General features: G+C 41.1%; 1 protein-coding gene across 2 annotated transcripts in view; it reads left to right on the top strand.

The window, feature by feature from the left end:
* Window positions 1–26,211, top strand: part of LOC122797179 (D-threo-3-hydroxyaspartate dehydratase-like) — a 1,365,126-nt gene that overhangs the window by 390,335 nt on the left and 948,580 nt on the right. For both annotated transcript variants that reach the window (XM_044065998.1, XM_044066000.1), the window contains exon 4: window positions 15,997–16,177. In XM_044065998.1, the coding sequence (XP_043921933.1) occupies window positions 15,997–16,177 (181 nt within the window). The remainder of the gene's footprint in view (window positions 1–15,996; window positions 16,178–26,211) is intronic.

The raw sequence follows: 26,211 nt of genomic DNA, 5'->3' as shown, positions 1-26,211 counted from the left end.
GGAAACAAACTCAATGACTCCCTCTGTTGGGCTACAGGATCTTCTTGCCTGGAAGCCCCTCTCGGAGGAAAACTCTCTCTTTTTTATCAAAATTGGACTCAAATAACCCAAGACAAGTGGGTTTTGGATGTGGTTTTAAGAGGTTACAAATTCCATTTTCATACCTTGCCAAGGCCAAGCGGATGGCCAGACCTTCCAAAACATCAATGGATGGAGGCCTTAAACCAGGTGGAAGCTCTTTTGGCTATGAATGCCATAGAATGGGTTCCTCTTTCAGAGATGGGAAAAGGTTTTTACTCAAGGCTCTTTCTAGTCCCAAGCAAGCAAAATTCATGGAGACCCATTCTGTATCTGTCGGTCTTGAACACCTTTCTAGAGATTCTAAAATTCAAGATGCTTACTCTACAGCAGCTACTTCCAATGCTGTCCAAAGATGCATGGATGGTAACTTTGGATTTAAAGGAGGCATATTTACACATTTCCATCAGGGAGGATCGCAGAAAATACCTCAGGTTCAAGGCTGGATCGAGGCACTTTCAATTCTCTGCGCTGCCCTTTGGATTGTCTGCTGCGCCCAGGGTCTTCACCAAATGCCTGGCTCCAGTAGTAGCTTACTGCAGACTCAAGGGAATTCAAATTTACCCTTATCTGGACGATTGTCTAATTCAGGCAGACAGCAAGGATGTCTTACTCCAGCATCTAGAATTTGTACAGAACCTTCTCAAGTTCCTGGGATTCTCTGTAAACATAAAAAAGTCAAATCTGACACCATCACAACAGATAACTTTTCTGGGTGCACTTCTAAACACCACAACCCAGATGGCATTTCTGACATCTGAAAAACAATTACAGCTGGCTTCAACTTTCAGAACCTTGGCAACTCTAACTCAACTATCTGCAAGGAAATTCCTGCAGGCTTTGGGTTACATGGCCTCCTGCATCCTTCTCGTACCATATGCAAGACTACACATGAGGAAAATACAGTGGTACCTAAAAAGTGTATGGTCTCAGCATTGCCACAGTTTAGACATACTGATCTCCGTCCTTCCTTGCCTTCAAAAGGAATTTCTTTGGTGGTCCAGGGCATGTGCTCTAAACAAAGGGAAACCCTTCTGTCTGCCTCCTGCCACTCCAATTCTAACCATGGACGCCTCAGATTATGCTTGGGGAACCCATTTTCAGAGCAATTGTTTGCGGGGCCTTTGGACAAAGGATCAGAAGCACCTGCATATCAATTTAAAAGAAATGTTAGCCATTCAGAAAGCTCTGTTGGCCTTCAGGAATCTTTTACAACCAGGACAACTGCTAATACGGACAGACAACACCACAGTTATGTGGTACATAAACAAGCAAGGGGGATCTCATTCCTACCCCCTTTGCAGGTTAGCCATGGATCTATGGAACACAGCTCTAGCTTGCAATCTGGACCTTCAAGCTCAGTTTCTACCAGGGAAGCTAAACATCCTGGCAGACAGTCTGAGCAGAAACCTTTCAGATCCGCACGAGTGGATGCTGGACACCAAAATATTCAGGATGACAACAGCAGTCTGGGGATGTCCTCACATAGACTTCTTTGCATCCCATCTCAATCATCAACTACAGACTTTTTGCACCAGGACTTTCCACAGAGAAGCTTGGAAAGTGGACGCCCTGTCATTCAGTTGGAGGAACCTCTCGGGATATGCCTTTCCGCCTCTTCCTCTTCTTTCTCTTCCATTAAGATACATGCCTCTGCTATTTCTGCTCATTATAATACAGACCCTCCAATCTTTTCCCACCAGCTCATGAGACAGTTTCTCAGAGGAGCTAAGAACTTAAGACCTCCTAGATCTCCTCCCATTCCTGCTTGGGATCTCAACTATGTTTTGGAAAATCTAACTTTGCCTCCTTTTGAGCCTGCTGCCTCTTATGACATCAAGTTTTTATCTTGGAAGACAGCTATCCTGTTAGCCCTAACCTCTGCCAGGAGAGTTTCAGAGTTACAAGCTCTTATGGCTGTGGAGCCTTATATTATTTTTCATCAAGCCAGGGTATCTTTGAGGACTAATCCTACCTTCATGCCTAAGGTGGTTTCCAAAGTGGCTTTAAATCAAACTATCCACTTGCCAACCTTTTTCCCCACTCCTCAAAATAAAGGGGAAAGGATCTTACATTCCTTGGATGTACACAGACAACTACGTTTTTACCTGAACAGAACCAAGGACATTAGAAAATCAGAACAATTATTTGTTTCTTATGCTTCAAGTTCCCAAGGTAAAGCCATTTTAAAACAGACCATTTCTAAATGGATTGCTCATGGAATCAGATTTTGTTATTCTCACCATGGAAAGCAAATCCCAGGGAGTATATGGACTCATTCCACCAGAGCTGCTGCCACTTCTGCGGCCTTCCTCAGGGGAGTTCCTACCAAGGACATTTTGGAAGCTGCAACTTGGAGTTCAGTGCATACTTTTTCTAAGCACTACAATCTACCTCTCTACTCTAACTCTAGGGCAGGCTTTGCCTCTGCAGTCTTGCAGGGCCTTTTAGCTGCGCCTTCCTCTTTATGACCACCTCTCTTTCTTTCAGCTTTGGGATTCTACCCTACAGTCATGACTGCAACAGTGAAACATGATGAACATAGTACAGTTGTGTACACCTACCATAAATGTAGATGTTCGAGTGGCTTCACTGTTGCAGTCTGGGTTTCCCTCCCTCCTGTCCCCTCTTATTTTTACTTTTGTGCATTTCCTTTTTTCACCATTCTTCTGAGGTGTATTTGCAAAGGTTATGCGACCTTTTTCATTTTGGGACTCCTGACATCTGGGGCAAGAAAAACTGGAGAAGATGGCGTCGGCTGTCAGCTTTGTACTCCTGGCGCTCTGACGTCAGAGAGCATGGTTGAACAGCTGATGCCGGACCCAGACTTTGGGATTCTGGCCAACCGAGGGCTGCCTGCCGGCAGGGGAGAACCCTACAGTCATGACTGCAACAGTGAAGACACTTGAACATCTACATTTATGGTAGGTGTACACAACTGTACTATGTCCACATCCAACTGGAAAGGGATAGCGTACATTTTTAATATGATTCAGCGATTAGCTACTTAAACTAAAAGTGTAAGTTTAGTTCAGATAGCTGTGTGTGTGTGTTGGAATACCATTTTATTTGCCCTGACATTGGTTGGCTTGTTGGCAAATAATCAAACTTCATGACTAAACTTGTTGCATTCATCCGAGCCCCTGACAAAAGACACGCACGCACGGTTACAAACTACAGTGCATTGCAACACAGGTAACACTGGTCTCCATTACAGACACAGTTCTATGGTTTACTGATCTGCCTTATGCCCAAGTTCAGAAGTGGGCTGAAATTTCTGGGATCGGTAGATAAGTACAGTTGAGGATCTACCTATTGGATATGTGTCCCATTCCAGCATTATAATACTACAGCGATGGTGTTGCTACATGACCGCCTCATAGTGCACATAACACATTTAAGGCACTGCAGTGTATCATACCTCTCGGGGGGGGGGGGGTGTATGTGTGTGTGTGTGAAAATGCCCCTGTTCAATATACCTGGTGGCTAGAGGTACTCAGGCTCAAACCCTGTACCTTTAGTACAGGGTAAAAAAGCCTGAAGTCCCTAACCACCACCACTTGTGAGCTTTGCCTAGGTTTTTTGTGCTATAAGTTGAGAGCTATACTGAGAAGTGAATTTGTATTCCCCCAGGTATTTTCTAAGAGTTGACAGCTATAGTGACAACTGAATTTGTATTCCTCAGGTGTTTTGTGCTGAGTTGAGAGCTATAGTGAGAACTGAATTTGTATTTCCCTGGGTTCTTTCTGCTAAGAGTTGAGTGAGAACTGAATTTGTATTCCCCAGTTTTTTGTGCTAAGAGTTGGGAGCTATAGTGAGAGCTAAATTTGTATTCTCCCATTATTGGCTTTGTTTGTCCAGGTTTTTTGTGCTAAGAGGTTGAGAGCTATGGTGAGAAGTGAGAAATGAATTCACTAAATGATAGCCAGTAAGTTTCATTCTTCCTATTTTTCAGGAAGCTGCTGAGTCACCATAGTGGTATGGTGCTCTGACTGTAGTACAGAGGGTTGTGGGTTCAAGACCTACTAGTGAAATGCATGGTGGTAACACAACATTTTGTTCCAGCAACTTTACAAAATTATACAAGCAATGTTTAAAATGTGTCCCTGGTTTTTGACCCTTTGCCCCCCCCCCGAAAAAATGAAATTGAAAATGTGTGAGAAGCTGATGGCTTACACTGATGTCATTCTTTTAATAGTGTGGGTGTGGAAGTAGACTTTTATGATGGAAAATGTTCTGAATTGGGCAGTTTTGGCATTATTGGTTCATGCATTTTGTTTCATTGCCTTCAGTAAGTCTACTGAAAAAAATGTTTAAACAATAAATTTAAAATGCACTCTGTCTGACAAGGGTGCTGTATTATACAAGGAATATAATTTAATAAAGTCAGTAAGGTGCATCAAAAAAAGAACACATGTATATTTCTTGTTTTATCTGAAAGGGGCCAATGATTTGAAAACAGCTCAAAGGTAATCTTTATCCACCACTGGCCAGATGCCTTTTCTTTGGATGTGGTGTGGGTTTTAATGCTATTTCAATGAATGTAAGTTTTAATGCCAAGTCTATTTTTATTGTGAAACAGTATTGCATTTACCAGATGTCTTTTAGTGTTTGTGCATTGTTGTGCTGTAAAAATAAAATCCAAATAATCATTGTGGAAGTAAAGCAGTATGCGCACATTAGTGTTTATAGTAAATGGGGCGAAATAGCCAGGTAATGGGATAGTGGTGTGGCTGCAGTGGGACTCTGGTGTCATATTTTGGTTGCTTGTTCTTCAGTTTGCATTTGAAAGTTGGTATCCCACAATTGCATTGGAGTGGGTGGGGTTACATAATTATGTATGCAAATCAGATGTTAATCAGTGTACAGATTTGTACCTATTTTTCATGGATTTTGTCCAGATTTTTGATGTTTCTAGGTTGAGAGGTATGATGTGAAGGACATTCCCTTTGGGGGACAGATGGGAGAGAAGCATGGATTTGAAGTTGTTATGATTTGGTAAGTTACGTAGTGGGGGGATAGTGAGTCCCACACTTTGGCTATGGTATGGGATAGTAGTAGTTGGCCAGGTGGGTGTAAGGGTTTGTGCACTTGTAGGAGGTTTTGGCCTTTGGATCTTAGGGAGCGGCTGGGTGCGTAGGGTATAAGAGATTTGGCAAGAGAAGGGCATTCTGTTGGTTTGAAGATGAGTTTATGGGCTCTTCTAAGTTGTAGGTATATTAGGTGGTTGGGGAGTTCTAGCCAATTGAGGGTGTGTAGAGAGTGGCAGTGATGGGAAGAGTTCTTAGAATTGGTTGCAAATTTGCAGATTTTGCTGTAACAAGCTTTGAGTTTAGGATGGAGGCCAAGTTTTAGGTTGGAGAATAGGGGAGCACTGTACAAGAGAGAGGGGAAAAGGAAGGTAGATGTGAGGTTTTGTTGGGAGGAGGGGGTGAGGTAGCAGTTGTGTCTGTAGAGGAGACCGATTTTCTGGTGGGTTTTTTGATTGCAGAGAGGATGTGGAAGTCAATTTTTAGGTTTTCATCAGTGGTAATGCCAAGTACATTGGTACTGGGAACGATTAGAGGAGTGTTATTGTGGCTTTTGATGGAAAATAGGTCTTTGTTGAATTGGGAAGTTTTGGTAGGAGTGAAAATCATTAGTTTTGTTTTGTTGGCGTTTAGGGCTAGGTGATTGGATTGCATCCATGATTCTGTTTTGGAGAAGGCTGTTTAGATTTTGAGTAGAAGTTTGGAGGGGCAGGAGGCTGAGCAGATGATGGTGGAGTCATCAGCATATTGGATAACTGAGGTGTTGGGGACAGAGTGGTGGAAGTTGTTGATGAATATGTTAGAGGAGTGGGCCCATTACAGATCCTTGTGGAACTCCTGTGGGTGTAGGTAATGGTGAGGTTGACTCTTTCCATTGCCAGCCTGTTGGCACATGGAAAGGTAGCTGGAGAACCAGGCTAAGGTTGAGGGAGGGAGGTGCACGTGTGACAGCTGGGACAGGAGTAATGAGTGGGAGATGGTATTGAATGCCTTTGAGAGGTCTAGAAGCAGTGAGGATACGTATTTGCCACTGTCACATGCTGGGTTGACCTTCTCAAGAAAGGAAAGGAGAGCTGTCATGGTGGAAGCCATATTGGGTGGGAGAGAGGAGGTTGTGGTGGGTTAGGTATGGCATGAGTTGAGTGGATGGATTTTTCTAGATTTTTAGAGAGAGGCAAGAGTACAGCTATGGGCCTGAAGTTGTTAGTGTCTGTGTTCTTACCACTTTTGTGGAGAGGGATGATGAATGCGTCACCAGATGGTTGGTACTTGGGATTCGTGCATAGATCTATTTATAAGAATAGATATGGGATAGGCTATGGATTCAGCGGATAGTTTAAGGAAATTTGCTGGTAGGTTGTCTTTGGCATTGCGGCATGGTTTTAGCTTTAGGAATAGTCTTTTTTATAGTGTTAGTGGAGACAGGTTTAAGGGAGAATAGGGGAGGTGAAGAAGGGTGAGGAGGAGGGTTTGGGGACAGGGTGAGGGGGTTGTGTTGGTATGGGGGTTAGGGGAAAGTGGAGGATAGTTTAGCTATGCAGTCTGTAAAGAATGTGTTGAATTGTGTGGCTGTTTCAAGGCTGGTGAGCTTAGGATCAGGGTAAGGGTTGGCTTTATTACCGGGGTTGAGAATTGAGGAGATGGAGGTCCAGAATTTTTTTGGGTTAGTTGAGTGCTTGGATTGCAGTAGTAGGTTTTGCGATCTTTTGTTAATTTTTTTGGCTAGTTTACATAGATGTTTAAATTCTTGGTGGGTGTTGGGTTTTTCTGTTTTTGGTACTGTTTCCACTTTGTCTCAATGTTTTATTATCTGTTTAGTTTCCTGGGATAGCCAGGGCAGGGATTAGTTCTGATGCATTTGGATTGGAGGGGGGCTAGTTTATCTAGTAGAGTAAGGAAAGTATGGTTAAAATACGATACAGCATTAGCTAGTGGAAGGCTTCTTAGGGGAGACCAGTCAGTAATCTTAAGGCTTTCTGAGAAGATTTCGGGGCTGAAGGAGGTTAGGTTGCAGGATTGCTTGAGTTGGTGTTTATCTATGTGAGAGGGTAGGCGGTCTATGTGAGAGGGTAGGCGGTCTATGAAGGCTGGTAGGTGGTCGCTTAGGGGAACTGGTATTATACCTGCATTAGTGGTATGGTTGTTAATATCCAATCCAATTAAGGTAACTGCCCTTTGAAATCACAGCCTAAAGGCTAGGGTTTTCTAAAACAAGTCATGGGCATTCAGAATCGCCAATTAGCTGAAACACATGATGTTCATAAGGATCATTTGCATATATCTCATGTGCCTCTGATACAACAGGTTTGGGAGTTCACTCTGGAAGTTCTAGCTTTGATTTTGTTTTTACTGATTGGTTTTTCAGTGACCTTACACATTGTTTTAGTTTGTTGTTTGGGATATTTTTGCTGTGACCCTAATGATAATGAACATGAGCTGGGTATAACAGCCCTGTTTCTAATGCTTAGTCAAACACTCTGCTTGTGCTGTGCTGATGAGGCCATAAGGCCGAAATATGCATATCCACAGCTAGTGGGGTTTGGGTCTGTTGGCCTGAAATTGTCCATTAAAATGACGAAACAAGTCATGGGCATTCAGAATCGCCAATTAGCTGAAACACCTGTTGTTCATAAGGATCATTTTCATATACCCCATGTGCTTCTGATACAAGAGGTGTGGGAGGTCACTCATAGGTTCATAGGCTGGTACTAGGCTATCAGTCCTAGGGCCTATACAAGCCTAGCCATAACAATTCCGTGGATATTTCTTCCCACAATATTTACTTCTCTGGACCCCTGTCTAGTAGGGCATCTGACATGATCCCTGGGGTGAATTTCCTATCTCCCATCCAGTCATCAAGGTTCCTTTTGAAGAGGGCCAATGAGGCACTCTGCTTGACATGTATGGGCAGTCTATTCCAGAGTATGGGGAGTCTCTGGGTCAGGAACCTATCCCTCCAGCATGTTTTATTCATTATGATGACAAGGTTAAGATCCCTGGAGCGTGTGGCTCTGAGGGATTGAGATTTCTTTGTGGAGCATGTCCAACAGCTCAGGATTTGACATGGCCTCCTATGTCAAAGCAGAGATCGCCTCTGAGTAGATAATATGCCACAGAGTATAGCTGGAGTTTTTTTTTTTAGATGGTCAGCATATGGCATCTGCTTTAGGCCTGTGATTCTTTTAGTGAGGTATTTCTGTGGCCTTTCCAGCTGTTGAAGATGTCTTGTGAGGTAAATACCAAATGGGGCATTGTACTCTATGATGGGTCTAATGAAGGATGAGTACAGTGGGACAATGACCTCCTTTTTTCTGGATGAAAAGCCCCTAGTGATGAGGTGTGCCACATAGAAGGATTTCCTGACTGTTGTAGTGATGTGGTTATCGAAAGTGAGACCACTGTCCACCTGTGTCCCTAAGACTCTCATCACACTTTCGATGTTTAGTGCACTGCCACCTATGTGGTAATTCATGGGTACATGTTTTTTTCCAAAGGGGATAACTATACATTTCTTGGCATTAAGCTTGAGCCCATGGCTCTGGCACCAGGCATCTGTTTCTGTAAGACCCTTTTGTAGAATATTCACATCATTTGGGGATTCAATAATGGCTCCCAGTTTGCAGTCATCTATGAACTTTGTTAGCCAGAGTCCCTTAGTGTTGGCCTGTACTTCAGAGAAGTAGATGCCAAACAAGAGTGGTCCCAGGACTGAACCCTGACATACTCCATTTGTCACTTGTCTGGAGCTGGATTTGGAGTTGGTTACCTTTACAGTTTGGGTTCTGTCAGTAAGCCAGTTGACAACCCATCGAGTGACGTAGGGATGTATGCCCAGCTTAGTAAGTTTATCTATGATTCCAGAGTGGGGGATGATGTCAAAGGCCTTGGCGAGGTCCAGATAGGCTGTGTGGACCGCCTTACCCTCGTCCACAGCTCTGGAGACTGATTCGAAGAAGTCAGTCAGATTCAGGAGACAAGATCAGCCCTTCACAAACCCAAACTGGGTGGGGTCCAGTGTTGGAAGGTTGCCAATGTCTTTGCTTATAAGTTCCATGATAATGCGTTCCATGCCCTTGCAGAACGGGCTTGTCAGACTGATGGGACGGTAGTTCCCGGGATCCAAGGCGGATTCCCCCCTTGTGGAATGGAATAACTGTAGCTGTGCACCACTCAGTGGGCACGAAGCCTGAGGTGAGGCTGTGATTAAACATGACACTTAGGTGAGGTACCAGTTCATTTTGTAGTTCATGTAGTACACAGCCTGGGATGTCATCTGGTCCCATGGATGCTGTATTCTTAGCTTTGGAGAGTGCAGTTTCTACCTGCGTGGCCGTGATTACTGGAATTTGGCAATCTTTTGGTATTGAGATGGGCCCTTGAGGGGGGTGAAGTTGGCACTAAATCGATCTGCCAGGATATTGGCAATATCCTTGGGATCAGTATATTTAATGCCATTCTGTTGTAGCTCAGAGCAGATCTGAGCATTGCCATTTAGATTCTTGACATAACTCTAGAATGCCTTGTGGTTGTCTTTGGAATCTTTGGCAATTTTATTTTTGTAACTAGCTTTTGTGGATTTTATGAGAGATCTCAGCTTCTTACTGAGGCTGGTGAGGGAGTTTTTTGCATCCTGGGATTTTCCTCTTTTCTACAACAGTTTTTCCTTCTGTTGTATAGTTTGTTTATAGCAGGGGACCACCAGATTGGCTTCCTTTTTTTGGAGAAGAGCATATTGGTTCTATTTGGGATGGCACGATTCATGCACAAGTGGATGTGCTTGTACAGTGCCTTAGTGTAGGATTCTGCAGTCGAACTTTCAGATCCCATCTGCATGGGTGTCGTGAAGTTTGTCACTTCTGACTTCAGTAACATGAAGTTGGCTTTGGAGAAGTTTTTTAAGGAGGTGGGATGTGGATGTCAAGGGTGATTTGCTTATGGTCAGACCTGACCAATGAGGGGGTGACCACTAGTGTGGAGCATCTATCTCCCATGTTGATAATGACCAGGTCTAGGATATTGGAGCCCCTGGTGGGACAATGGATTAGTTGTTCCAGGGTGTTGGAATTTATGAATTCAAAGAACCATTGGGAAAAGGAGTTGGTACCCGAGTAGTTTTCCCATTTAATGGCAGGGTAGTTGAAATCACCCAGTATTAGGGTGTTTGGTTGTATCTTAATATTTTCCAGTATGTTTAAAAAGGTGTAGTGAGGATCTCTGTGGGGCATGGTGGGGGATCTGTAGCAAGCTGTAATTTGGATTGCAGTCTTACCTAGTGTTAGTTATACCTGGAGATTTTCAGATGCATTGTGTTGGGCCACTAGCCTGGAGGTGTGAATATCCTTGGTGAATATAGACACTCCTCCACTTTTAGTGTTTTGGTCTTGGTTTTGTGGCCGAAATGTGTGGTAAGAGTTGTAGCCTGGTATTGCAGGGGTGCTCTCTGGAGCCTTAAACCAGGTCTCAGTTACTGCACAGATATCGATGCTCTCCGTTTTTAGGAGTGCCTCAAGAGAGTGCATTTTGAGGTTTAGACTTCTACCATTGAGTAGCATTACCTTCAGATTTTGCATGCTTGTATCTGTTATGGTAGTGTTTTTTATCCTTTGAACCTTGCCTAAAAAAGGCACTATAGGGGTGGCAAGAGCTTTAGCTAGTAACCTGAATCCTAGGGGTGACAGGTGCAGATCATCTCTGGCAAAGCATCGTGGTTTGTCGATCATCTCTTCTCAGGCAGACAGATACTGGATCCCCTTTGAATGACACCAGAAGCTTAGCCAATTGTTGAAGTCAATCATTTTGTCCTTATACTGTGGAACCATTCTGGGCGAAGGCAGGATGCTACTTGGGGCTAGGGTCACACCTGACTGGGCCACATGATCCAAGAGCTCTTGACTCAAACCCTGCACCTTGTGTTTGTAAGGCAAACACCTTAACCATTAGGCCACCCTCCCAACCTGAGTTGAAGTTCTAGCTTTGCTGGAGTTTTCATTTTGTTTTTACTGATTGTTTTTTCAGTGACCTTCTTACTCATTGTTTTAGGCTGAAGATAAATAGGAAAAATACTTCAGTTGCATGTGTTTAACATATTAATAGCAGAAATGTATTCTCTAAATTGTGATGTTGCTATACATAAGATAGCTTCCCAGTGTTCGTCATATGTATACGGTGTGACACCAAGTGTTTAATCTTTCACCTTGGAATCCTGTCCTAGCCTCCTTTTGTTTACAATGTTAATTTGCCTTGTGTACAATATCTTGGACAAGATCCCAGATAACTCCTATTACCTCTATACCACTCAGATGATTTTCTTGGATTTGTGAGCAAAGTTGTGAAATCCACTTCTAAATGGAATCTCCTTTGCGGATATCGGGATCAGTTCTGGAGACTTTATTGGATAAGGCTGTTTTAGTGATCACTGGGTAGACAAGGTGGGCGTGGTGGGCATGGTCAGATAATGCAATCGGTCTGGATATGATTTCATGTTGCCTGGATCTTGTCAGTCTGGGAGAATGTTTTGTGTCAGAGTAAGAGATACATGCATACGCAGGAGTTAGAATATCATATTGTCTTATTAGCACCAAAAAATAAATAAATAATTAAAAAAAACAGGCTAAATATATCTGGCAAAAAAGTACCCAAAGGGAGAATGACCTTATCTGGAGCCTGAATGTATTTTATCTGAGTTTAAGATCCTCTTCCAGTAACAGTGATCTACACGTTGACTGCTTCTGTTGTTGTAGTAGTATAAAGAGGAATGTATTTACTAACCAAAGTAACTCTGGTCTGTCTAACATAACCATTACAGGCACAGCTGGCCTTAGGCCAGTTGGACCAGTTTGGCTCAATAGGGCCCCGCTCCCTCAGGGGGGCATGCACTAGGCTATGACAGGGTCATGATGTCTTACATAACCCAAAGATTTGCCTAGGATACACTACAGTAGACTGCAAGACATTTTCCCTCTGTACAACTGCTCCCATAGGACTTAACAATTCCAGTATTATTAGTCACCTTCATGCATTTTTCATGGGTCACAGTGTTTACTGCTTACACTCCCATTATAATCATTTGCTGCTGCTGAGTGCTCAACTGGGTTTTCATCCTGAAACTAGTTGTATTAACCTTTGTGAACCACTCTAGTTACTGTATCAGTAGATAAGACTACACTTATTTTGAAGACTGATAAAGAGGTGCTGTTTTCATTTGGTTCTCTTGCTGATGTAGGGTTTATGCACAGTTGTTAGTGAATAACGTTACAAGAAATAACTGGAGTAGTCAGTCTCAAAGTGAAAACAAACACTAGTAAGCACAGACCAATGCAGATACTGTGGCTTAAGGTATCGTCTGATCACTAAGACAGGTAGCCGAATGTTACCAGTTAAGCAGTATGGAATGTTACCAGTTAAGCAGTATGGCAGAGAAATGCTTGTTGCAGTCACAGATAGGAGAAAAATAATCCCAGAAAAGTTAAATATGAGATGTAGATGCTGAGTGTTGTGAGAGGTGAATAAGAAAATGATCCACTTTGCTGATAGTGTTAAAGTAACACAGAGGAAAACAAGCAAAGAAATAGTCAATCAATATCCATGCAACAGTGGTAATGAAAAAAAAACGAATGCAGAGAAGTATAACTCCAGATAATATAAACAGTAAAATAAGTAAGAAGAGTACATGTAAGCTGTTATAACATTGTATAATAAAATGTTTCCATGGAGAAAGTAATATACTAAAAACAAAGTATTTGTCGTATGTACAGCTGTTGGGCATGGGATGTAAAGGACAGTAAGACATGAGCCAAATGAGGGTAAGAATGGAAAAGGAGACGAAAAAAAAGACATCAAAAATAAAATACAATGCAATAAAATTTTAAAAAAGAAGTGTATGGTATTTCCTACCCAGGTTTCTACCCAAGTTTAGGAGATCCAGGCAGTAGAGTATACTTTGGGAACATGCTTACTGGTAAATAGGGTACTCCCCCTCTGGTGATAGACCATGCAGACAGATAGTGACCCATCAAACAGGCCCCTTAAAGTGTGCCTAAGTGAGGTGGATGGGGGCGGGGGGGGGGGGAATCCAGAAGGTCAGCTGTTTACTTCAGTTTTAACATGTCTTATAACAAAATACAGTCTAATAAAGAAATGTGTTTTAATACACAGCAGTAATGTACATTTGTCATATCTAATCTAAAACAGTCTTAAGTTCAAGAAGCCAGCGATTGGAGGGAGAGGTGAGGTGATTAATGAGAGGCCTCAAAAATAGTCCAAACTAGGCCATGCTATTGCTAAGGCCGGTCCTGATTACAAGTTACACAGCAACCATCTTTACTCATTAAAAGTTAAGCAAGGTGCCCCTACAGATAAGAATGTCTACCCCCCCCCCATAGTGCATAAATGATAAAACAAACCATGTTGGACTGAGGAAAGGAATTTATTGTATCCATCAGAGTGAATACCCTGTGTACTTGTTTAGCCATTACCTACTGCAATTGGTATATCTGCCTGTCACACTGCCAGCCCCGCTATCGGGAATTTTATAAATAATTCTTATGTCATTTGTGAATACTGATTTGATTTATGCAGAAGTGTGTGTATAGTACTGAACTAAAATGTAACCACAGCATGCCCTACTGGAATAGAGTAGGAATGTACCTGCATTATTCTGACCGTTTAGATGTACATGTTTAATGGAAACTGGAATTTAAGAAGTTAACTTGAAAAAATTCAGAGACAATAGTTGAAATTAAATTTTGTTTTTTAGAATTACTGGTCCATAAACAGAAGATGTTATTTTTCAGTTTCAGTGCAGTGGCAGACACAGTGTCTAGAGCTGGAAGTTTTTTGTATTGTCATGAAAGAGAAGTCATTACTAGGTTTGAGATGTAGAGGTGTTTTATTATTTTATGAGTCCCAGGATCAACAAACATCTGAGAGATATGAATTTTTTTACAGAGAGATGCTAAATTCTATTAGTTTCTGACAATGTGGGTTTAGCTTGGTAACTGAAAGTCAGGTGACAAAAATTGATGACATCCAAGCTAACCCAGCAGTAATATTTGATATTAATTTAAGAACTAACTCAGAGAGAGACTGGGCATTTTGTATTTCATCTTTGACCTAACAAGAACATCCACTCATCACCACATCTGCACTTGCCTTGCTCTAAGAAAGTTTTTAGGACATAGTAACTATTTTAGATTCAGATAGGAATATAGTAATGTGTAGCTTAGATGTTTTCTTTATTTACTTAAGACTGTTCTGCAATGTTGTTTTAAATATTTCCTGTGATTTTGAACTCTAATGTAATGGATTACTTGCTGAGTATTGTCTTGTTCTTTTATTTAGTATTATTATATTTAACAGGCCACCTAAATAGCCTTGCTCTTGGTCAGACTACCATTTGGATTAATAGTAACATTACACAGTAAGATTGGACACCCTTTGTTAAGGCCTTAAAGTAGCTGATATGAGTTGGCTGGTGGCAGTAGGAACCTCCTTGTAGTCTGGGCAGAAGGGAGCATAGCTAGTAAATCTGTGCCAGCCTTTCCCATGTGGGTATGTTTGTATATAAATCAAATCCCAAGGAGTGTGTGTGTGTGTGTGTGTGTGTGTGTGTGTGTGTGTGTGTGTGTGTGTGTGTGTGTGTCAGCTACTTGGGCAGGGACATGAAGCACTGGTTGGACAGAAAAGAGTACTGGATATCTTGGTTTGGCCATTCAACTGATATCTCAACCCTATAGCTGTGCCAGTGGGGAGTTTTATTGGGGATCCAGAGAAAGAGGGGAAACCAGCCACAGACTGATCTCTGTGTGCTCTTAAGGGAAATTGAACTTTACTGTGTGTGTACTTGCCATCGTCCCAGTGTGTGGTGAGGATTGAGGCTGCTTGATTACTGGGTTAGTGTTGGGGCGTCACACTGCCCACCATGCTGAAATTTTATTTTGTATAAAGGGTAGACGATCAGGGCTTTCCATTTTGTCTTCATTGTTGGCAAAATGCATTTTTTTCTGAAACCATGATTTTCCAAGTCCCCCACTTTAGATCAAAAGTTCCATTTAGTGCCGGTGTCATTTACAGAGCCTTGTTAATATCGTGCAGTTCATCTGAGTGCAGGGTGGCCACTTTCTCCAGCTCCTGAAGCTTCAGTGTTTTGTTTTTAAGTAAGCTCTGCCAGCTGTTAGCCGATCTACTGTTTGCTGTCACATTGTCCATTGATGAAGTTTCAGGCAGTCGGTCACCATATAGGAGCTGCCAACTGATGACCCTTTTTCTTTTGGGTGCTTCTAAAACCTTGGTGACATAAATAATGATGCAAAAACTTGCTTTCCCTTTCAGAAAAGGAAAATAACCAAAAAACGGGGATTTAGCCTGAAAACACAATCACTTTGTTAAATTAAGGTTGGAAGTTTTGTGCGAGCTGCTGAGCATCTCATTGTACTTCTGACTCACTAGTACCTTATTTTAAGGGTTGATAAACTGCTCTATGTAGTCCTACAGACTTAGAAGTGTGGCAGCACAGTGAGACCCAGTACCCAAGACCCTAAATCTCTACTAGTGCAAGAAGACATGAGTTGTAGCCCACATTAGCAGAAAAGCTGGAGTCTCACATTGTTTCTTTGTTGGTTTCATACATTCATCATGGAAAGTACTGTTGGGTTTAGTTTCTTTTCAAGTATTTGGTTTTTTACCTTCTGTACACCTGAAATATTGCTAAGCTGAGCAATTTGTTTAACATTATACAAGACATGAGACTGCAATGTGCTTTTAGTTTAAGAAATCTGGTTGCCAGTGTTGTGGTCTAACAGCTAGGTTAGATAGCAGAAAGACTGGGGAGTGTCTTCAGCCCCCCTCCACTGCAGTTTAGACCCTTAAATTTATATTATTTCTGTCTTAGCTGGGGTAAGATCTGAAGATCCAGAATCCATGGAGCTTGCGAAAAATATTACTCTGACAGAAGGCGTGGAGCTGGTGGGAGTGTATGCGCACTGTGGCAACAACTATTACAGCAAAGGAGTGCAGGAGATCCAAGCTGTTGCCAAGGCAACGACCAATGTGATACTAGACTTTGTGGACAGGTAAGGGATTCCACTATGGTACCTACTAAAGATGTGGAGAGGAGGAGCACAAACAAGGAACAGTATAAGAAATGCTTTAATGTGCTGTCAGTGATATATTGTACACATCCATAGACGAGCAACACACACACACACACACACACACACACACACACACACACACACACACACACACACACACACACATATATATATGTATTATGTTCTGTTTAACAAAACTTTATTGTAACAAACTAAATCCATCCATCCCTCCATAACCCCTTTTTCCTATGTATGCACATGGGGTCAAGGTATCACCTCAACAGTGACACTTTTCTAGAGCCAAGGTTCACACCACTGGGTGGCTGGCCTTACCGTGGTTGTTCTTTAATACCACACACCCACATGCAGACTCATACCTATGACCAATTTAGAGAGTCCAGTCCATCTACTGTATGTCCTTGGAATGTGGAGGGAAAACTGAGCACCTAGTGGAAACCCATGCGAACACTGGAATGAAATGCAGACCTCCCACAGAAGGCACCCCAGCCAAGAATCAAACCGGGGAATATTTTGCTGTGAGATTACAACTGTATCTGCTGTGCCGACATGTGATTAGTAAATTGTTTAGGTAATTAGATCAGAAGTAATATGCTAGAAAGTACTGAATTTGGAAATGTGATTTTTGTTTATGCATGTTTGCCAATGGAAGATGCTGGAAATTAATAAAGAATGTCACTGATTGAAATAACTTTGGATTGGTTCAGGATCAACGCATTCCTACTATGAGGTTTAGACTTTGTTCCTGACTACACCTCTAGTGATCACACTGCTCTTTGTACCTCTTCACACACACACACACACACACACACACACACACACACACACACACACACACACACACACACACACACACGAGTTAAAATTGTATGCAAGATAAGTGACTGTCATTGATTATCTTAACATTCCAATACCTTGGGTGAATGGATTTTAAAATTCATATTCTGAAAAACTGTAAGAATGATTTATGTTGGCTTATGGTACAAAACACTAGAGTGAACTGGTAGCTTTATGTGGTGTTTGATAACTGATCACTAAACATACTTTATCAGAGTTTGTTGTTTTATCTGTTACTCCTTCAGAACTCTTCTTGCTGTGACGAGTACTTTTTTTGCTATGTTTGGCTTTTATTTTCTTTTTTGTTCCTTCCTTTTTACTGTGTGATACAGACAGAATATTTCCTTGAATAGGCTTTTGCCTCAAAAATCTTGTGTTTATCATGTTTAAAACACTATTTGTTTGATTTTTGCAGCTGTATTCTTTGTGCTTTATAGGATCATAGGAAGTTACTAGGCTAATGGCCCTAGGGCCCTTGCTAGCCTAGCCAAGTTCTACCTTAATTTCCATGATCAGCACACACACACACACACACACACACATTATATATATATATATATATATATATATATATATATATATATATATATATATATGAGTTCTATATATTATAAAAACTTTTTTTTCTCTTTGCTGTTCAGTGTGCTTTGAAGCTTGTTATAGGGTTGTGTAAACACTACTTCTTCCTTGGTTTAAATGTACAAATTCTTCTTTTTACTTTTTTTGGCTTACCTTCTGCACAGTGCCCATCAAGCCCCCCCCCAGACATCCGATAAACCATTTTTCCTTCAAAGGGCAAAATCCCACGTACCCATTCAGTACCCTAATGGGGTGGTCTGCTGCCGAGAGTGTTGCCATTAGCCACTGTGAGAGAACTTTTATATGTATATAGTCCTCTAAGTCCATCCCTGGTGGCTTGCATTGTTCACAGTTGGCTGCTTACCAGGAGGTGCCTGAATGCTACCATGCATGCTAAGTCTCCTAGGTAAGCGAGCAGCATCTGCAGAATGTGAATGCTAGGCTTCTTGATGTGGGCAGTACAGCTGCAATCCTGCAGGTGTTACTGATTTTAGTGAGCTGAGAAGCCACTCCATCCCCAGATGGGCCAAAGATTGGCAGTTGCTCTCTGCCATTCTCCCTTCCTGGATCACTAGTGTCCATGCCACCAGTTAGAGTTGAGTTGTCTGGAGTTCTATCATGGCTTTATCCCAGGATGCCATGGGTTGAGATGAGTTATTCTTTTAACAGTGCTTTATACTGTGTGGTATTCAAGATGTAAAAAATATTTATGAACACTGTTTCCTGAACTGTAACATTTTTCTCTATGGTTTATAATTGTCTCCATTTTGTATATTGCAAAGAGTGGTCTATGATATTCTGGTCCACAATTTTTTTAAACATCATCTACAGTAAATCTTTCTAGAATGAAGAAAACTGAAGTGATGGTTATTTCTTTAGGAGAATCCATTAGACAGCGTTGTGCTTCATACATTTCAGTCTGAAAACATTGCATCTTAAAGGAAACATTCCATACACTTCAAATGGAAGTCTAGATTGCTGCAGGTGGCAGCATATCTGGCGTTGCTTTTCCCAAGGTGTGAGTTCTTCTTCCATCTGATGCCACTTGGCGTGTTCTCACTACCATATCTCATTTGCTGCTCAACAACCTGAGATGCAGATCCCTCGGCTTGAGCCTCATTAGACTGATAAGTCTATTTTTGCCTCTCAGTTTGCCAGTTTGCCATTTATTAGTGTAGTTTATGTTAGATAGATTAGCTTTAATTAATCACTTCTGTTTTTGCGTAATTCTCAGCTTCCTTTTCAGTTCTTCCTGTCAGAATTTATCCCCTCCGCATTCCTGTGTTAGGTGTTAGGCCACATTGCTCAATCCATTTAACTTGACTGCTGGCTAGTCTTTCATAGAATAGTTTGCTGTTCTTTAACACTATGCCATTTAAATGAGGGTAATTGTTGTGTAGTTACTGATTTGTAATTGTGAGTTGTCGTTGATTTTACTGGTACTTTGTGGTAGGAGTTTTCAGGGGGCTGGGTATTATTCAGAGTCCTGCATAATGGGCAAGATCTCAGGATTTAAAGAAAGTGCTTCGCTTATAGGCACAAGATCTACCATCAGGTCAGGCACACTTTATATGTAATATGCCAAGGAACAAATCACCTCAAGGCTGGAGTGGTAAAAATAAGTTGATGCTCAACAGATTGTCATTCTGAGGAAAATAGACGGGAGAGACAGAGAAGAACAAACTGAAGGAAAAAAGAAAAGTTAGAAGAAACAAAATGAAGGGGGATAGATACATTTTCTTCACCCAAAGTGCCCAGGAGGAACATCTTGCCTGCTAAATTTACTGAAACTCATTGTGTATACTGCCAAGACCTTTCTAGAGGGGAAGAGAAGGCAGTTTCTGCTTACATCATAAGTTAGCTAGATATTTCAATTCTTGCATTTCTTCTGCCCTTTCTCGGAGGTCTGAAAGTTGTTTGGAGGTGGTCTTTGCATATGTTTTGGGACTTTGAGGGGGTTAGTTAAGGCACAGATTGGGCTGGGTGCCCCCTCCCCCCATTATCTAGGGGTAGCTAGAGAAGGATCCATACCTTGCCATCTGCTGTACTTATTCAGCCCCTATTTCAGCATTGGGAGGTTTGGGCCCAAGAGAGATTCCTGCATGCTTCATATCAGTGTCAGTTGTCTTAATTCTGCCAATATTGCCCTCTTGGTGTTTGTGGCTTCAATACCTACATCTGTGGTATTGAGAGCCACTAGGCCCACCGGCTTGAGGCCAGCATTTCAGTTTTGCTTTGAAACTGATCCTCATTCTGGACTGTTCTCAGTATCGACATAGTTGGCTTTGGATCCTCCTACAGAAACAAATGCTTGGTGCCAGAGCCATGGGCTCAAGCTCAATGCCAAGAAATGTATAGTTACCCCCTTTGGGAAAAAACATGTACCCGTGAATTACCACATAGGTGGCAGTACACTAAACACCAAAAGTGTGATAAGAGACTTAGGGACACAGGTGGACAGTGGTCTCACCTTCAATAACCACATCACCACAACAGTCAGGAAATCCTTCTATGTGGCACACCTCATCACTAAGGGCTCTTCATCCAGAAAAAAGGAGGTCATTGTCCCACTGTACTCATCCCTCATTAGACCCATTATAGAATAACACCCCATTTGGTATGTACCTCTCAAGACATCTGCAACAACTGGAAAGGCCGCAGAAATACCTCACTAAAAGAATCACAGGTCTAAGGCAGATGCCCTATGCTGACCGCCTTCAAAAAACTCCAACTATACTCTGATGTATATAGTCTACTCAGAGGCAATCTTTGCTTAACATACAAGGCCATGTCAAACCCAGAGCTGTTGGACATGCTACACTTAAAGAAATGCCAATCCCTCAGAGCCACGGTCCAGGGATGTAAACCTTGTCATCACAATAAACAAAACCTGCTGGAGGGATAGGTGCCTGACCCAGAGACTCCCCAGACTCTGGAATAGACTGCCCATACATGTCAAGCAGAGCATCTCCTTGTCCCTCTTCAAAAGGAACCTTGATTGGATGGGAGAAAGGAAATTCACCCTGGGGATCACGCTAGTCGCCCTGCTAGACAGGTGTCCAGGGAAGTAAATAGTGTGGGAAGAAACAGCCAGGGAATTGTTATGGCTAGGCTTTTATAGGCCCTAGGGCCGATAGCCTACTACCAACCTATGAACTACCAATCTCATTTACTTTGTGATTTAGGCCTTGTGTTTCTCTCCTTGTTTTGCTTGGTTGACGATCAGGTAGCAGAAGTCAGACTTTTCACCACACCACAGGAAGGTGTCCTTAGAGGAGGAATGAGGCACACAGCAGAAAGAGATCTTGTTTTGCACAGAATAAACATTCAAGTTGTGGTTTCCTTCTTGTAGTTTGCTATGAAGAATCTATATCTACCTGTCTGAGGATATTTCATGTTCTCAATCCGAATGTCTGTTCTTATAGTACAAACAACTAGTCTCTGTGTCAGAAAAACATCATTCTGCTTTAGAAATCCATCTGACCTATCCAGGGATATTACAAAAATGGCCCTTCCTTTTAATAGCTCTTACCAATGAGTTCTCTTTGTAGATCATAAGTGAAACAAGCACTGAAGGTGCTACCCCCCCCCCTCTTTATTTCTTAAGTCTTGACACTAACAGCAAACTTATATTAGATGGTGGGTAATTACAGAGGGACAGCCTAGATATTCAGGCACCATGGTGTGTAGCTACTCTGACAATTCCCATGATCTTGAAGGAAACATTGACTGCAAATTCTTTACTAAAACTTATAGGTTTTAAAGAAGTGTTGGGGTAATTCTTGTAGAGGTAGATATTGTACTAATATGATGCATGCACAGTTAGAGGCCAAGGACCAGAAGTACAACATTGCTTATTGACAGGTGAGATCTGGGTACTTTCTAAGATACATCTCAGATAACTGCCAATCTTTTCTAAAAACAAGAGGCCAGAATGCTCCTTGTCAACAGTGTAGAAAACTACTGTTGTATTATTTTGTTATTGTTACTGTTATTCTTTTATCCTTCAGCCATGTGGTTTGCAGAGTTCTGTTAAAAGGAGAAAATCCACTGGTTTCTAGTAGCTTAAGGGCATTTCCAGTATATTCCCCTACCAATCAGGAGATGCATAATTTTAAACAAGACTGATAGTGGTCTGTCTTGACTGGTTTATAGAATCACGTTGCTTTAGAACAAAGCCTGAATCAACAAGGCCATTGTGTCATATGGGATCGATAATAGAACTTGGGGTGACATCAGAGACAGGTGCCACATCCCCGCATGCAGGAAGCTTCAAATCATGCTCTGTCTTAAATAGTATAGAGTACTCTAACATTGCATAACTGCAGGGTAAGTTAAAATATTCTGTTACTCAAACTCATTTGATGGATTAATCATAAGGAGTTGGGTCTCACTTAAAGCAAAGAGATGACGCAAACAGAAGCCCTCATTTCACACTGTAGTATCTGCACTCAGGTAGTGTCACTGATGTATCTTATATGTTTGATTCATGCTGTTTTCTTCAAGTGTAGTAAAATCTGTATTAGTTCCAGCTGGCCTCATGGTGCAGAGGAGTCGGCCTGTCACCTGGATGACCTGTGATCAGTTAGCGACCCCAATGTAGGGGATGTGGGAGTGAGTGATCGATGCCAACTCATTTATCCTGGGTGGAGGGTGGTGGTATAATGTCCTGCACTGCTGATAGTCGACGATGGATGTACAGTATTCAGCGTATGGACAGGAGACATCTGCTTGGCAATTCCAAGCTATATTTGTGCAGTAGGCTTTCTTTGTTTGTATGTATACAGAAGGATGCACATGCTACAGGTGGGATTAGGACATAAAAAAAAAAAAAAAAAAAAAAAATTGATGGGTGCTACGTTAACATTTGTAAGACAGTTTGCTCTACCTCAATAGGGGAATGAATGACACATTATCAGTGGATGGACCAGATAGTCAGTAGGTCCATAGCATACCTTTGGTCTAGGACATACCTTTCAACTGTTCCTGATATTGCAGAACCTTCATGATTTTACTTTATATTTTTGAACTGTCCCTTGTAAAACTTTTCATGTTTTGATAAATCACTGAAGATTGCAGTCAGTAATGCCATACATTAAACTTTCATAATTTTTTCTCTTCTGACAATGTATGCCGATGCAAAACCTGTTGGTCCATTAACTAAGTGAATTAGAGTAATATTGAGAACATTGTGTCTGATTTTTGAACCTTTGTTCCCCATTATTTGTGGCCTTGCTTCTGGTTCTAGAGCAAAGATTTTGTGCCCTGCAGGAGTAGAAAAACACATGCATAAAAATATAGGTTAACACAGGCAGGAAAACAAAGCGATAGAAGATTTTATATTTCTAAATGGAAGTGGTTTGGATTCTGGTGCTGTTCTATGAAAGGGAGCCTTTTCCATGGAGATTTGCATAAGGGTATGTAATAACTTTTGCATCTTGCAGGTCTTGGTTTATTTATTTATTTAATTTCCATTTAGATAACTTGATACCTTGCAATTACAAAAAAATATATAAAAAATATTTTTTAATAAAGAATGCTTTTTATTCACTTGCTCTAAAAAGTAAAAAAAACACGAAAGATGACTGAAAACTTTGCAAAAGAAACAGAGACAAGCTGATTTCAGAAAAGCATCTGAGGTTGGTTTTGCTGATTGTAGTAATGAGGTACCAGTAGTAGCTGGAATCAGCAAAACCAACCTTGAATGCTTTTCTGAAATTGGCTTGTCTGTGTTTCTTTTGCAAAGTTTTCAGTCTTCTTGCTTGTCTTTTTTTTATATAGAGTGACTGAATAAAAAGCATTCTTTATTAAAAAAAATCTTTTTTATAGCTTTATTTTTTACTTTTTAGTCTTTAAGTAAAATATTGTCCCTCCATCATCCGTGAGAAGCTTGACAGAACCACAGAGAGAGCCACAGAGCTACCGAAGTTCGGGAAAATGTTTGCTAGACTGACACCCAGTCTTAGTACACATACAACAATGTAGTTTACCATTCTTTTAGGTTTGTAAATTAGTAATGATTTGCAGAAATCCAAATGCAGCAAAGCCCTGCACTAAAGTCAACCACCCATCAGTAAGTAGCTGTGCTGGAAAATAACATCTACATAAAATACAATATATTCCTTTAATAACTTCCCTTACTTTGATAATGTTGATGAATCAGACTTTTATTGAACTGACAGCCTGTGAATGGTCTGAAATACAGAAAGAAAACATGTCCATGCTGGATGCATCCATGTTAGATCATCCTTTGACCCTAGACAGCTTGTGGGCATGTGTGTGTGTGTGTGTGTGTGTGTGTGTGTAGGAAATGAAGTGAGATGCGAGAGCATGTGTGTGTTTGATTAGTGAGAAGTGGAGTAGGGAGATGCGAGAGTGTGTGTGTGATTATCGAGACAGCAGTAGCCCAGTTTGTGCAGTCTTTTTGGCATTGCACAAGGACATTTGGTCTAAAGACTTGCAGGTAGCTGACAACACATTGTCATTTCTGTTTCCTGAAAGCTTTTCTATGCTTGGAAGTTCTGCTAAGTAAGCTGAAACTCCACTTTTTGTGTTTATTGCCGATAGGTCTTTCACAAAAATATAAATCATACGTGTGCTGGTTTGTACCACCATACGTTTGTCACATGCACAACGGGCACAAACACACAATTTTTGTTAGCAAGTAATGGAGTACAAGTTAAAAAAATATTGTGTCCATTTTAAATGGTTAGGATAGCCTGGATTTAAGACTTTAAGGCCGTAAACAGTATTAGAACAGCTGCAGAAACACACAATTATATCATTTAATATATAAACAGTAGTCCTTTATCAATTTGTCAAAGTTATCTAAAATGCAGTTTCAGTTATTTCTTACATACACTGCTTGTGAATTACCACACAGTGCAGTGAGCCGTCCTGTACTTTTGATTCTTCATGGTGTTGGGCAATGTGTGTGTGGTATTAGTTAGAAATGATGTAGGGAGATGGCGAGTGTGTGAGTGTGTGTTGTTAGGGAGAAATGATGTAGGCAGATGGCGAGAGCATATGTGTGTGTGTGTGTGTGTGTGTGTGTGTGTGTGTGTGTGTGTGTGTGTGTAGGAAATGACGTAGGCAGATGTGAAAGTGTGTGTGTGAAGCGCGAAATGATGTATGGGGATGCGAGTGTGTGTGTGTGTCTCAGTATTTGACAGATGGACAATATTTTACTTAAAGACTAAAATATTGTCCCTCTGTCATTATTAGAATGCTTTTTATTGAAATTGGCTTAGTGAGACAAAACCACAGAGGGACAGAGGAAACAGAGCCACAAAGCAAATTAAAAAAAAAAGCCTTCTAAATATAGACAAAACAAGAGTAAAATGACTCTTCCAATATTACAGAGGAATTAACAATAGAATATCAAATGTATACTGAGGACAAAGTCACATGCAGGTTTATTTACTGATATTTGATTACTGGGAAAGTATGACTGTGTAGGAGCCCATTTTCTGGGGAGGCCTGGGGAGAAATACTCCAAAGTATTACAAAACATTTTAAAAACACAAGTTTACAATCTTTAAAAATAATACAAAAAACAACAGTTTAAATTGTACCAAATTAGACATAATATGAAAAATTTGGTTAAGTATAGATGCAAGTTATATGACAATGATCTAATATTTAGAAAAAATTTAGCCAGTTTATAGAGAAATGAAGGTAAGTTACTATAATACAAACAGGAACTGCAGTATGAAGTGAGAGAAAAGCAGGCTTATGGTATATTTAGAGCGAAAGCCATGGGAGAAAAACTGATAGAAGTAAGGGAGTGAGAGAAAAAGGGAGAGTAGTAAAGATGTGTGTAAGGTATGAGTAGATATTTGTTCACATTAAGGGCTATAATTTATCCTAGACATGAGCAAGAACAGAGCCAGCCTTTGGCTAGGAAGTCTTCCAGAATTGTTTTGAAGGATGGGAGGAAGAGTATTGACCTAATGGATATAGGTAATGAGTTCCAGGCCTAGCAACATGGTACGAGTATAGACCATGCCTAGCAGATTTGATAGTTTTGTGGACAGAAGACAGGAGTTTTTCATCATTGGATCATAATGGCCAACTGGGAATACAGTTGTGTAGAATGTTATTTAGTGCTGGACAAGCAGATGGATACTGGATAACTTTATAGATGGTAAGAAGCGGTGTGTTTGTTAGTTGATGGGGTAGTTCTAACCAGTTTAGGCTTTTTAGTGCTATAGAATGGTGGGTTCTGAGAGGGTTTTGTTGCAAATTTAGCAACTTTCTTACAGATTTGTTCAAGTTTTGATTTTTGGGATGCTTGAAGTTTAGAAAGTCTATTCTAAATAGATTTTAAGCACATTCTTAAGGAAGCATTGGAACTGCTCACTAATATATAGGAAAGTATTTTGATTCCAAGCTGCACTGACCCAGACATGGCCTTTGATGAGAGAAGAGAAGAATCCCACCCTAGAAGAAGTAAGAATATCACTAGGAAAAATAAAGTAAGAAAAGGTAGGAAGCTCAGATGAGGTCACAGCAGGTATGATAAAGATGCTGGGTGAGATAGAGGAGAAATGGCTCCTGAGGGTACTCATAGCAGTGTT

Source organism: Protopterus annectens, chromosome 3.part0 (assembly GCF_019279795.1).
Source record: "Protopterus annectens isolate FY-2018-M chromosome 3.part0, PAN1.0, whole genome shotgun sequence".
Taxonomy (NCBI): Eukaryota; Metazoa; Chordata; order Ceratodontiformes; family Protopteridae; genus Protopterus; species Protopterus annectens.
This window is presented reverse-complemented; position numbering and strand designations above follow the sequence as displayed.